General features: G+C 33.6%; 1 protein-coding gene across 1 annotated transcript; it reads right to left on the reverse strand.

The window, feature by feature from the left end:
* Positions 1-9,436: 9,436 nt before the first annotated feature.
* LOC100795022 (lecithin-cholesterol acyltransferase-like 4) lies at positions 9,437-15,274 on the reverse strand. The gene is made up of 11 exons (XM_003529380.5): positions 14,839-15,274; positions 13,968-14,059; positions 13,761-13,879; positions 13,173-13,308; positions 13,006-13,057; positions 12,490-12,590; positions 11,634-11,816; positions 11,059-11,216; positions 10,844-10,898; positions 10,288-10,341; positions 9,437-10,169 (listed from the first exon to the last, which is right to left on the reverse strand). Exons 1-11 carry the CDS (start codon positions 15,083-15,085, stop codon positions 9,759-9,761), a joined length of 1,608 nt encoding a protein of 535 aa, XP_003529428.1. The 5' UTR covers positions 15,086-15,274; the 3' UTR covers positions 9,437-9,758.
* Positions 15,275-15,454: the final 180 nt, after the last annotated feature.

Raw genomic sequence — 15,454 nt, forward strand, 5'->3', positions numbered from 1 at the left:
ATAGTTTTTTTTGTTGTTTATTCTCTTGCATCACTTTTTATGAAACCCAATCGCGATAGTTTGTTCTTGTAGTCGAACCCACTTAATGGGATAAGACTTGGTTCTTGTAGTTGGATATGCTTTCCATAATATCCATTGTGTTTAAGTCGGTTTTATATTTATTAGAGAATTTCTTGAGAACGTGAGTGTTTTGTTATGCATGAGTAAGCATAACCTGGACATTTTTATCCTGTTCAATTTTGCTGTTGTCACTACAACTGTCATATGGAGATGCACACAACTATACTTGTAGTCGAACCCACTTAATGGGATAAGACTTGGTTCTTGTAGTTGGATATGTTTTCCATAATATCCATTGTGTTTAATTTGGTTTTACATTCCATTAGTGTATTTCTTGGGAACTGACTATTTTGTTATGCATGAGTAAGCATAAAGTGCACATTTTTATCCTGTTCAATTTTGTTGTTGTCACTATAACTGTCGTATGGAGATGCACACAACTTTATACTTTCTTTGTCAATGTCCCATTTATTGGGAGGCTGTCCTTTTTTTGTTTGGGATTCCAACAGCATGTGTCTCCTCCAGTGCATAAGCTTGGAAACCAAAATGTTGGGACCCCTATGGAAATGGAGAAAGAAGGATAATTTTATTGATAGATTTGATTGAAATTGAAGAGAACAAGGGAGAAAACTCTCCTCCAAGGGCTTTCCCTTTTACAATGGAGCACTTGCTTGGTTAATCCTCACAAAATACAATGATGTACTGAATGCCTCATCTCTTAACCCACAGGCCTAACAGTAGCAGACGCCCAGAAAGTAATATTCTGTATGCAAATTTCATTACAAATATGCATACATTTGAAATATCATGACTATATTTTAAAAAAAAATTAAATTATGGACATTCTGGTTGAAATGTTGTGTGTTGCCATGCCTTTTCATAATCAATTTGAATGATAGAGTGATACATAGGTGCAAGTTCAATTAATTTGTTCTGTGCAGTGTTGGACTTTCTTTGAGATTGACTATCTGTTCTATGCAGTTTGTTCATAAAGGAGTGTTTGGAAGAGTTCAACATGACATATGATGATACCAGTTTGAGAGGAAATGGTGTTGATCCATTGACAAGGGTTGATCGAAAATATTTGGGAGAGGAGAATAAATCTGTTAAGCACTTGGAGTTGAAAGTAGAACCCTCTTATATCTTCATCCCTGTTAGTTCTCAGAACATAACAAGGTAAATTGACATTTGTCTCAATTGATTTGTGAATAAAATTATGACGTAGGTTAGATTAGAAATACATGTGTTGGCACTTTTCACTGGTTGGCCTTATTGCTTGAGTCTAATTTGCAGAGTGACACTGCCTCACTTTTTTGTGCTTGTGTACCTTACCTGAAATAATAGACACTGCCTCAACACCAATAATTGGGAAGAAACCACTGTTGGTAGAATGGGCCGACTTATTTAGAGAAACTTGGCTCCAGTGATAGTCACCATCAAACAAAAATGCTGATACATCACTTAAGACCAAATCAAATCGCAGGGTGCCCAAAAAGGTGGTGGACAAGCTAGTGAACCTTCAGAGAAGTTTCCTATAGGGTGGTGACCAAGGGCAAAACAAAATAGCCTGGGTCAAATGAGAGACTGTGTGCATGCCAAAGGAAGATAGGGGTATGGGAGTTAAAGACATTAGCTCATTTAACCTATCATTGTTGGGTAAATGGAAATGGAATTTATTTCAGTGTCTGGGGGAGTTGTGAGTCAAGGTATTGGAGTCGAAATATGGGGGATGGAGGGACCTGAGTGAAGATACCAGTGAAAGGGGACAATCCATATGGTGGAGGGACTTAAAGCTCATGTTTCAACATCCGCAACATGGAGTGACAATGAGTAATACAATATTATGGAAGGTTGGCAGTGGGGATAAGTTTAAATTTTGGGAGGATACACGGTTGGGAGGGGAGGACACACTACTACAAAGATATCCTAGGCTGTATATCATTTCTTCCCAGCAAAACCAAATTATACAGCAAATAGGGGCTTTCAGAGATACAGAGTGGGAATGGGACCTTTGGTGGAGGAGACCGTTATTTGATAGTGAGATGGGTATGGCAGTCTCATTCCTAACGGAACTAGAGCGCTTCAGAATCCAACCTCACAGTGATGACCAGTGGGTGTGGAAGGCAGAGCCAAGTGGGCAGTATACAGCCAAATCTGCTTATAGTGTGCCTTGGGGGGAGGTCTCTAGTGAGCACCAGGATGGAGCTTTCAAGGAGTTGTGGAACCTTAAGCTTCCGCCTAAAATCGTCATATTTGCATGGAGGCTAATTAGAGACAGGCTACCAACCAAATCAAACTTGTGGAGAGACATATAGAGGTAGACGACTCAACGTGCCCATTTTGCAGATCCGTGGAGGAGACTGCAGCTCATCTGTTCTTTCATTGCAGTAAGATAACTCCATTGTGGTGGGAGTCTTTGTCTTGGGTGAACATCATGGGTGCTTTTCCCAAATCACCCAAGGCAACACTTTCTCCAACATATACATGGAGTGACAGCCGACATGAGGTCTCACAGATGGAAATGGTGGTGGGCTGCATTGACATGGATCATTTGGATGCAAAGAAATAATATGATCTTCTCCAATGGTACTCTCAATGCCAACAGAATTCTTGATGACGCAGTCTTCTTATTATGGTCGTGGCTCACTAATTTGGAGAAGGATTTCACTACCCACTATAATCAGTGATCTTCCAATATCAGGATAGGGTTTCTATATAGAGCAACATAGCTCATCAGAGCAGAGCTTGTGTTATTTTGTCTATAAAATCAGTTCTGGTCCAGTGAAAATTTTATTTGTTTCTGGACCTTTTCTGAGTTATATATTGTACTTCTAGTACCTTTGGTACTTCATTAATATAAATATTTTGGCTGATAAAAAAAAAACTGTATACAGATCCTTCATTGCACCATCAACAGAGACTCAGAAAGCTCTACAAGATGTGCTGCTTGAAAATATCCTGCACAATTCGTTGACATTTCATTTCTGGAACAGTGTGACATTTTCTCTCATCCCTGAACCAGATAGCCTCGTGTCTAAGCTTTTGAATTATGCTTTTATCCAATGCTCAGAATTACCATGGATGCCATCTTCCACCAATTTTGTCTTGAGATTTCATTCAGATTGCAGTCCAGAAGACATCGGCAGGTTCTTGTTCTTGTAGTGGTACAATTTTATAGTAAGCTTGTGAAATACTGGGTTGAAGTCCACTACTAAAAGAGAGCTAGGATATACTGAAAACTTTGTAAAGCAAAACTAGCGTTATCTAATGATATCATGTATTACTATTATAACTAACCATATAGTATTTATTAGAGATGCATTGGTCATCACTGCACAGTTTTTGGTGCAATTACAATGAGTATGTGATTCTTTTTATTTGTCAGTGAAGAAACAGAGTATGTTATTATTAATTTCTTCACTTTTTTTTCTTCTCTAAACTATTAATTTCTTCATTTGATATTTGCGCATTACTCTTCAAGACATCGGAACTGTCGTTTTCTCTGTAGCTTGTTAGAAACAAAGCAAGACTACTTTTTTGAAGAGAAACTCTATTATTAGGTGATTTCACGTTGGTTCCACTAAAAAGAGAATGAACTCAATTTTTTAAGCGAGACTTGAATCAACATTATTTAATAATAAGGTATGTATCCAGTTAACGTTATTAGACTGTTTAGTCCATAACTAGGTTGGCGTAATGGTTAACGTTACTTGAATTAATTATTAGGTCTTAAGTTTGAATCTCATCATCGGATCTTTGGGCTACAAACCATTTTGGACCTCTTCAAGGAATAAGACCAGTTTACTGGATCATCACTGGAATCCTCAAAGTTCTCCTGAAAAATTAGTAAATTATCTGTTAATTCAAAGTGTTACACTTTGCATATAAAATGTTCTAGAATTAGTGGATTTTTGTTCAGTTGAATTTAAAGAAAGTATCATTCATTTTTTCATTCGAGACATTATGAATGATTATAATTATCGGAAAAAGTTTCAAGTTGTACTTTTTTCTTCTTCCCTCAATATGATCAGGAGTTGCTAGGCTATTAGATTCACAGTGCTAATGGATTATGGATGCATAAAAAATAAGTATGGAAGCAGATTTTAGAGTGACGTACCTACGGTTTCAGGGATCTCTTACTCAGCAACCACTGGATACAAATCTTTTCCTTTGCTTCAGGTTGTACTCGTGGTTCTTTTTCTTCTCACAGCTATAATATATTTCATCAAAATCTCAGTTTCACTTTCATACTCCCTTCTATTCAGGTTGTAGTTCACTTCCATGTGAAGCCTTTCAGTATTAGCAATCAACAGAGGTCTGACCCCACACTTCTTTACAATGTCCAACCGTTGATATGGACCCTTAAATTTAAAGATGATTCTGAGCCTTAAGTTGTTGGCATCAAAGTACAAGCCTATATCCTTGAAATCTTGCAGAATGGAGGCATTAAAAGTGGGATAGTAGCATAAGCATATGATCTGAATTAAAACCTCATGGCACCTGCATTACAGTTGTGCAATGACCAAGAAAGGGAACACTGGGGTCAGAGTTAAAGACAGACTTCACAAAGTGATAAAACTTGACATCTGGATCATACCCTTCATAACTGTTTTGTTGGAAGCCACCAATTACAAGGCACAGAGAAAAACCTAAGAACTTTGAATCATTGAACCACTGTTGAGGAATTTCCATGTCCACTGAAGAATTTGTTGATTGGTAGCTGAACCAGTCTGGGATTCCAGTTCCTGGCAAACAAATAGAAATGAGAGGACCTAGAGGTGTTCCTTCTTGCAAAGAAGTATAAGCTTCCTCAAAGGGTGCGTCTGCAATGATACTGTTGAGTGAATTTTGATTCAAGTTTATGCAATAGTAATAGTATGCATATCTATTTCTATTAAGACAGTCTTTGAACTTTGAACAATCTCAAGTGATCTGCAGTCAGCTACACAGAATGATTGCAGGCATGGTGGGAGCTCTGGTAGAGCCTGGAGCTTCTTGCACCCAATTACGGTGATCTCTCGCAAATGAATAAGATCTTTGATGCTTATTGGCAAGCTTTAAATATTCATTAAATTATGTTATCAAATATAAATAATTGCCATTTGTACTGTTATACATAATTTATATATATAATTTTTAAATATGCATTGTTAACACCGTTAGATGTGTTGGATCCTAAAATTAGAATAAATCTTGCAGGTTCTATCATAAACTTGAATCAGAATGTGTTATTAATTCGTTTAAAATAGATATATACCCAAGCTATCAATTTAAATGTTCAAATAAAAATTATACTTCCTCTATCCCTATTTATAACACACATGTTCAACAATTTTTTTTCCTTATTATAAGAATTCATTTTATCTTTTTTATACATTAATTATGTTTTTACTAAAATAACCTAAGATATTTCTTTCTCCCTCCTATGAATAAAGTTAAAAATAAATTTAAAAAAGTATTATAAATTAAATACTAATAATTAAGTTAACTGACTTTTTTATAAGCATAAATTAGTCAATTATGTCTTATAATTAGGGACAAAAGAGTATTGATTATAATTACCTTAAATAATATGATTATGTAATTTTATGAAATAAAAATAAAATAAAAATATTTGCATTTAAACTGAAAAAAATATGTGAATTACTGTTGTTGTTATATGTCAAGGTGCTGCAGTTTTTTTTTTACGTTAAGTATAAATCGTGTTGGGTTGTGTATATATATTTCTCTCCTCCTTTAGCTGGGGTACACAAGAAGACAACACAATTTGTTTTTTCTTTAAATTTCTTCTCTTTCTTTCTTACAAAAAAATTATTTTTTGTTTGAGAGCAAGAACATTGGTGTTCAGAAGGTTTGAAAATCCTTTCGTTGTACGCGATCGGAACCAATGAGTTGTCGTATCTTGGGAGAGGAGTGCAATCAGATTTTCATACCATGGGCGCATTTTCTATCTAAGGATAGCATTTGTATACTTCAACCCAAGCTAATTTAAAATTTCTCCCTTAAATTATTTTCCTTTGTGTTTATTGTATGCTATATTACATTGAATATTCATGTTCTGTCATATTTTGAAGTTACTTTGTTGCTGTTATTTTTTATTATTTAGTTTAAGACTTTGTATTTTCTTCTCATTTATTTATTTTATTTTCTAACAGTTTTAGAGAGAAAATCTATTTTCTTCTTGTATAGTCTATTATACAGTAGCATTCTGTATTATCAAAAATGTCTTTCATGGATATGGTTGAGTCCATTTCTAGTAAGTCTAAAAAATTAATAGATGAAAACACAATGTATTATGCTCTATTAAAAATATTTTTATTATATTATTTCATTTTTAGCATTTTGTTTTATAAAAAATGTCTGTCATGGATATGTCATGAATATGATTGAGTCCATTTCTAGTAATCTAAAAAATTAATGGATGAAAATACAATGTATTATGCTCTATTAAAAATGTTTTTATTATATTATTTCATTTCTTTAAATTTTAGATTAGTGGAAGATTGTTGGAAAATATTTTCTTATAATTTAAATTTTAAAATTAAAATACTTTTTTTTATCAATTATGTTTTGTAAAGATAAAATGCTTTTAGAATTAGTTTATGTCAAAAACTAAAAAACATCTCATTACTTCTATTTATATATTTTAGGAAGTTATCTTTTACTTGGTCAAATTCCTTTGTGAACGTTACAAGTCTTTAAAATTAGGAAACTTTTTGTTTGATTATTATTTTCTATTGTTTAATGTTATTGTTGTAAGTATTTTGTTGCTATACATTGGTGACCGGTTGTCTCTATATATGTAGCTCCTTGCTAAAAAAAATAAACATGTGAATATACAACACACAAAGCAATAAAATGAATACTTAGATGAAACTTTATATTCTGTATGTTATATTCTTAATATGGTACCTTATAATTTTTTTGAAAAACCTCTTATGAGCTATGGAGAAAAAGAGAACCAAATTTGAAATATCTTAAAATGTGAGGGTGTCTGACAAAGGTTAACATCCCTATTGATAAGAAAAGAAAAATTGGACAAAAAATTGTTGATTATGTTTTTGTTGGATATTCTTTCCATAGTTTTACTTATAGATTCTTAGTTATTAATTCAAAAGTGTCCGAAATTTCTAATGATACTATTATGGAATCTAGAGATACCACTTTTTTTAAAAAATGTTTTTCCTTGGAAAATTAATTGTCTAAATCTGTTTGTGATACTTCTTGTTCTAATTTATCATCTTGTAGTAATGTTAATAAGGACATTGTTTTTGAACCTAAGAGGAGTAAAAGATCTAAAAAAGTTAAGGATTTTGATTCTGAATTTTGCTCTTTTCTACTTGAAGATGATCCTAAAACTTATGGTGAGACCATGAGGTCTATTGATGCACATTTTTGGAAAGAAACTATTAATGATTAAATGAGTTATCTTAAAACTAACAAAACTTGGTTTCTTATTGATCTCCCCCCTGATTGTAAAAGTATAAGGTTGTAAGTGGGTTTTTCGAAAGAAATTAAAAACTGATGGATGATAGAAAAATTTAAGGCAAGACTTGTTGTGATTGGTTGTAAGCAAATATAAGATGTAGATTTCTTTGATACATATTCTCCTATTTCTAAAATTACTATTATTAGAGTTTTAATTGCACTTGCTTGTATTTTTAATTTGGAAATTCATCAAATGAATGTAAAAGCTATTTTTTTAATGGTGAATTAAAAGAAAACATTTATATGAGCTAGCCCAAAGGCTTTGTAGAGCCAGGTATGGAAAAGAAAGTTTGCAAACTTGTTAAATCTTTATATGATTTGAAACAAGCTCCAAAGCAATGGCACAAAAAGTTTGATCAAGTTGTTCTTTCATATGATTTTCAAATCAATAATAGTGATAAATGTGTGTATGTGAAACAATTTGATTATAGTGGATGTGTCATTTTATGTATGTATGTGGATGACATATTGATATTTGGTAATAATATGCATTTCATAAATGATGTAAGGTCTTTCTTGTCTAGTAATTTTGATATGAAGGACCTTGGTCCTGTAGATGTGATTTTGGGTATTAAGCTTGTAAAAAAAGATGATGACATGATTTTAACCCAATCACATTATGTTAAAAAGTTATTGAAGAAGTTTAATTATTTTGATGTGAAACCTTTTTCTACGCATTATGGCTCATTCATTAGGCTAAAGAACAAATTGAGTAAATGAATTTATTCTCATAAATATTTTCAAATTATTGGTTCTTTGTAGAATTTGACAAATTTTTCTAGGCCTAACATTGCATATACAATTGATAGATTAGGAAGGTATACTAATAATCCTGATCATTCTCATTGGATTGCCTTAGAAAGGGTTTTTAGATACTTAAAAGGATCTATTAATTATGTCATTCATTATACAAGATGCTGTATTTTTTTTTTTTTAACGTTACTTAACCGGATTATGGGTTGTGTCTATATATATCTTTCTTCCTTTAACCAAGGGTACACAACAAGACAAACCAATTTTTTTTTTCTCTAAATTTCTTCTCTTTCTTTTTTTATAAAAAAATATTTTTTGTTTGAGAGCAAAAAGATTGGTGTTGAGAAGGTTAGGAGATTCATTTGTTGCACACGATCTCAAAACCAATGGATTGTCTATCTTGAGAGAGGAGCGCAATCAAATTTTCCTATCAGTGCAATGGGAATGTTTTCTCTCTAAGAATAACGCTTGCGTGTTTCAACCTAAGCTAATTAAAAATTTATCTCTTAAATTATTTTCTTTTATACTTATTATGTTATATTGCATTATTGATTCATGTTTTGTCATATTCTAAAATTACATTGCTATTGTTATTTTATCATTTAAGGCTTTATATTTTCTTCTCATTTATTATTTTATTTTCTAACAGTGACATCTATCTAAAAGACGAAAAGAAAGAAAACAAGCAACCTTTCCGCCTATTCCAGTGTAAAAGATAAAGGAAGCAACCTCATTTAAAGGAGAAAAAAATAATGTCCCAATAGTCTTTTTTTTAGTTCCTAAGACACAAACCTGACTCATGGGAAACAAGTTCTTTGTCATTGCTGGTCCTCGTTTTCCTCTTTGATGCAATAGTACTTCATTTTATTTTAATTTATGATTATATGACTCGTTGATGCAACGGCAATTCCCTTGAAAACAAAAAACAAAAAAATAGAAACATACAGGAGAAAAACGTAAAAGATGTATAAGTATGTCTAATGAGTAACTTTGTACATAGCATACCACTCTTAACGTGGTTAAGAATGTCAGAAAAATGATATTTGATTTTCATAACTGATACATACGCTTCACATATATCAAACATAAAACAGGGAGGAATATGGCACAGCAACATCAAATGAATATCATTATATACAAGAATGCCAGAACGATGGTATTCATTTTCATAACTGATACATACGCTTCGCATATCATACACAAATCGGGAGGGATATGGCACCGCAACATCAAACGAATATCATTATATACAAGAGATGTCAACCATAATCAACAATATAGTGAGTGTTTGGTTTGCCCTTTACGGCTCCAGACATCCATTCACGTGTTCCAAATTGGCAAACGTTAAAGTAACTATACAGCTGGATTGGAAAAAAGGTGGGTTACCATGAACCCTAGCTTTTTCCAAAGACAGAAAGTATTCCCTCCACGTTACGAATACTTCAACAGAATGTGATTCATGAGGCGTCAACTGAAACAGCCAAAGCATTCAGTTGAACGTGTTGTTTACCCTCATTGTCTGGGTGAACAATGACAGTAGCATGCGCCTCGGAATAAGATTGATTGGCTCCTTCTTGTGAAACTGATATGGAGCACACTTTATCTGCTGTGCAGCTTTGGTCATCTTGGACTTTAGAAATAATTTCCCATTCCTCTTTAAGGGATGCTACTTCTACACCCTTCTCTTTATGCCTCTCCATTTCAAAAGCAGTAGGTAGAATCACATAATCATTGACAGGGTTGTAAAAGGGATCAGGTTCTCCAGCCTTCAGCCAGTGCTTGAGAAGCCGGAATACGTGAGGCTCACGAAGGATACGCTGATGTTCACCAGGCACACCAACCCTTGCCTCCGCATTGAGACCATCAGCCTGCATTTAGGTTTAATCAAAATACATTTTGGGCTTTAACCCAATCATTACTACCAACACTAATGCTACTTCATTGACACAATACCAAGAAAACTCGTGTATACGGAAATTAACAAACCTTTGCCGATTCTATAGGAACTGTTCCATCTCCATCAACACATACGTATTTGGCCTGAATATTAAGAAAGATAAAAGTAAGCATTGGCAACCAAAACAAAGAAAAGTAACCAAATGATGACTTGAGGGGGCAAATAATTTAAGCAGATTTAGCATCAAACATGTTCAATTAAAACTATTCTTCAATGATATTACACTAGAGAGAAAAGACACTGTCAATAATAGAATTAAATATTTTGAAACAATAATATAAAGTGGAGGAAAAGAGAAATGTGGTGCATCCGTCAAAAAGAAATTATTTACATTTACTAATTCTATTAATCAACACAGTTTATTGACTAATTCAATCAATAAATACTAAAATAAATACAAACAAAATGCAGACGGAAAACTGCCCAGACTTTTATTCTATGCAAGTATAAAGAAAGAAAACTGTATGGTAAACTTGGGGAATCAATATTGCATGCAGCCGTGCACCATAGCATATGGCCATCCCTCTCCTTTGATACGTAACATGAATCAAGAAACATATTTAACACAATCACAAATGTATTGACCTGGAAATAACATAGCTGTTGCAGATCTGTGACAGGCTTGTCCCCACTTCCAAAGCTGCAGAATAATAGTTATGTAAAGTGATGGTCAGTGGTCACATATTTCCAAAAGAATTATAAATACCTACTTGCATCCAATAGTCCATTGTTAATACACTTCACAGAATACCATTTCTAGGGTAACCATGGTACATCCAAAGAATTGATAGAGGCATTACCAAACACTATGAGGTGTGTCAAGACTGGTCCCATAAATGTTGTAAAATTTAACTTGTGAGGGAAGTTTGGCAGAAGACAGAATCTCCCATGTTTTGTTTGCCCATTTCAAGATCTCCAAGTTGAAGGGCAGGGGCAAATCCACACCATTATAATTAACCTGGATATCAGATAGATATCATACCAATCTAATTAAGCTGCCCAATAAACATCCAAGATGAGTAGATATTGAATAGAAATACTTGCACTCTTCTCCCCCCCAATTAACCAGCATTAATAGGCATGTGAAAGCAAGAAATCCTCCACTCCACTCCACCGCCCCACAAAAAAAAAAAACACAGTAAGATTTGCTTAAAGAGAGTAGAGACTATGTTCAAGTTCCAAGTTCAGCTCTAAATATGAAAAAGACAAAGCATCTTTATATTACGATTTCTTCCATTTCAAATTATCCATTAATCATTGTTAGTATAGAATTTAAAACTATAACACATTCAATTTCATGTTAATGTTAGTGATACTCAAATTTAAACAAGTTCCATTAATTTGCATGCTGAGAAAGTTAACACTGGTAACTCACTGTGTTATTTAAAAGAGCTTGCTTCAAAACCTCGATGCTATCACATGGTGGATATGACTCCAGAACAATATGTGATTTCCCATCAGAATCACGTCTCTCACGCCACAATTCCAGAACAGGAATATGTTGCCAATGAGAATTAGGACAACCCATAAGTTCGTATATTGATGGACATTCAATCAGCTGTGACATTGAAACAAGCTTCAATAAACAATTCTACAATATCAAAATATCTAAATACCAAAAATTGAAAGGGAGGGAGAGAGAGAGAGAACAACATGAATAAAAAAAGGATGCATGCATACAAAAAAAAAACACAAGATTATTCTTTAAATAATCAAAACACAGGGAAGTAGCACAAACAATAGAAATAGAGAACACACCATCCAACAATACATACACTGGAAAATCCAAATCATGTAGTCTATATTAAAAGATCTTACAAGATGAAAGTGTAATCCAATAATAAAATAACTTTTTATAAAACTATGAATAATAGCAGTCAAAACTATTTTTTATTATTTTGTATTATGTCACTGAATTCTTTTTTCTTCTGGTATAACCATAGGGTTCAAAAGCATAATTGTGAAGTGTGACAATTAGTTAAGCAATTTAAGTTTTTGACTTTGGTTTAGGGAAGATCTTGTCATCAGTAGTTTTCTATTTCTTCAGACTGGTGAATAAACACTTAATCTATCTGCACTAGTTGTCAGTTGCCTTCACTGAAAGGTAAGGGTAAATTGCTGAGACAGTTAGGAAACAAACTCAAAACACAAATATAAAGTTTTGTATTAGGAAACTATAGATAAACAAATTCAAAACACAAATCCAGAAGACAAAAATAACTGATATGTACCAACTGGTGCATGCTCCATTTGGAAATATAAAAGTTTTGTTCCCATCCTTCCACAAATGACATTCCATTTAAAAAGGTAGAATAGATGGTTCCCGGTGCACCTGCAGAACAATGAGCGAGCACAACTACACCATTATGTACTTTTCCATGGTAAAACAAAAAATTAAGGGACCTCTAAGTAGCTAAAACAATACAGATGATATATGAAGGCAACAAAAGCATACTATTAAGTCCAAATCATATTTTGGTCAACATCAAGTGAAATGACAGTGAGTGATCTAACACTTCTCTTTTGATATTTGAAGATCATGCTTTTTATGCACATTTTTTTTCCATCAACTATTTTAGCCTATGTAGATAACATGATATTGGCTTCTTCAAATATATTAAAGAAGGAAAACAAATTTTTAACAGACCCATCATTATAAATTGCATTGAAAAGCTAAAAGAATCATTCATCAGATATCCTTAATTATAATTCCATACTTCTTATAAATACAGAATAGAATTACTTACCCTGGAATGGTGCACAAATTGCAACCCAATTCTTAACATATTTCTCAAAAATCTGAAAAAAGACATGTTTCAGCAGTAGATAAATTCCAAGATTGAAGTGTATAAACCATAAATTGAAACTACAAAATAAAATAAAACTGATATAAGAAGCTTAACAGATGTGTTACATCGCTTTGCAGGCACATGAAACATTTCACCAAAAGACCACCCATAGAATGAGTTATAATATTTATCTTCTTCCCTCCTGCAGCATTATAAATTGATTCTAACTTTGCAGCTAACCGATCCATTGTTTCCTTCAACCTAAATGAAATAAACAGAGCAATTGTAAAAAAAAATATCTTTCATTTGGTTAAATACTTTTTAGAGAACTTATCCTTAGGATTGTGGGAAATCATACCACCAAGCAATAGCCAAAAGATACACTGGAGAGACATCAATCAGATTAAATTCATTTGCACAATTACATCAATCAGCTGATAGCTTCCTCAGAAAACTTATCATTTCATAATAATAACAACAAACTATGAAAATACTCTGCATAATTTTTACAAATCAATTTCATTATTAAAAAAAATATAGAATCAGTTTTTCCTTGCCGAAAGATGACATAAAATAATCCCATAACATGTAGATATTTGAAGAGTAGGGTGTTTGAAATTTTTAATTTCACTATTATGGATTAGCGATGAGAAGGCAAATGACTCCTTTTCCATGATTTGTAAAATTGCTCCAGCTTTAAATTAATTAGGTACCTGTTACTTTGGCGAAAATCATATCCAAAACCAAAAAGCGTCTTTCCCTCTTCAAACCCCCACTTACGCATTTCAACGATCATGTCATGGAAATAATACACAGAATCACTTCCAAACATCTGCTCAAAAGAATTATACAGGATTCATGAATAAATTGCTTGGCTATTTGCATTGCAATTCAAGCAACTCAGTTTAAAACAAGCATACCAAGTCAGGGTCCAAAATGTCAATTGCATGGAGTCCATGCCTATCTTCAGGAACAATAATTGTTGAATTTGGATCCATGGACTCGGTTTTTCCTGGTTTCAAAATAGATTATTGGGTATGTTATGATCACCAAATTCAAAGTTTCTTACAGCACACTCTTCAGCACAAAACACAAATTATTTCAGTAAAGAAAGAAATAAACTAGGCAGGCACATAAGCTTGGATACAGCACGAGCATTAAAGACATAAGAATACAAATCCAGGGCCATTTGGAATAGCTTCTACAGAGCTTGTTTGGACTTATCATACAAGCACTTAAGTTAAAATTTGAAGGTATTTACTTTTAAGCTTTAAGAAAGTGGCTCCTATAAGCTCTTTTACTTAGCTGGTGTTTGTTTGCACATCAAATTTGTGAGTCAAGTGGCATTTTCATGCCAATAGCGTAAAACTAAAACACAGAAACTACTATTTGTAGCTTTTGCTCCACGTGCATCAAATACTGATAAACAGTAAACCAAACATGCAGTTAATAACTTCCATGGTGATCGGCGAAGCTTATCAAAAGAAATAAGCTTTCAATGTAATAAACTATTAATTAGCTATTATCACAAGGTTTGCTCCCTGCCTAACTTCAATCATTAGTTATTTAATAAGTTGTTGCAAAGCAAGGAAAAAAATGCAACGAACAATTTGTAATTTTAACTTTTTACCATGTAAACCTACAATTTCACTTAATTCGATATCAATTTTATTTTTCTTCAATCCGAAAACATCTTCAGAACATTGACAGCATCAACGAACAACAAAATAGCACGAGTTTCAGCTTTCAACGTGCTTTATTTAATTTCGTAAAACGAAAACTAGGTCCTACCGGTGGAAGGATCGTAACGCGACCAAAGCTTGGTCTTCAGCGTGTACTCGGCGTTGAGGAAGCGAACCCAGACGCGTTCATGGCTTCCGTCGGTTTCGTCAACGGCGTGCAGCATCGAGCCACCGACACCGGGCACCAGCAAAACGGGGTCCAGATTAGGGTTTACGTAGGGCTGCGGCTGCGGGTTCTTGATCAGCTTCAGCCACAGCTCCAGCGATTGAAGAATTTCGCCCAGCAAAATCGCCATCCCGAGTTAGGGTTTCGATTGGGAATCGCGAGTTAGGGTTTCGATGATTTGGGGAAATCGCTGTGTGCTGTTACGTAGAGAGGTTAATTTCGTCACGGTGGGTATGCCAGCAAAGCTCTGCGCTGCACGGAAGGTTCAGAGTTTGAGGAAGAGACGATAACGTGGAATGGACAAAGTTAATTATTTGCCACTTGTGAGGATTTTATTGTGGCCACCAACTTTCCTCATCCGAATAATTTCTTACTATTTACCAAGGTAAAATGTGAAAAATAGGAAGTTGTGGATATAGTTGGTAATTTTTATTTTTTACATCAATAAACTTGGTTTTTCTTGAAATTTTGTAATCATAACATATCGGTTTCTTAATTT

Source organism: Glycine max, chromosome 7 (genome assembly GCF_000004515.6).
Source record: "Glycine max cultivar Williams 82 chromosome 7, Glycine_max_v4.0, whole genome shotgun sequence".
NCBI classification, from domain to species: Eukaryota; Viridiplantae; Streptophyta; class Magnoliopsida; order Fabales; family Fabaceae; genus Glycine; species Glycine max.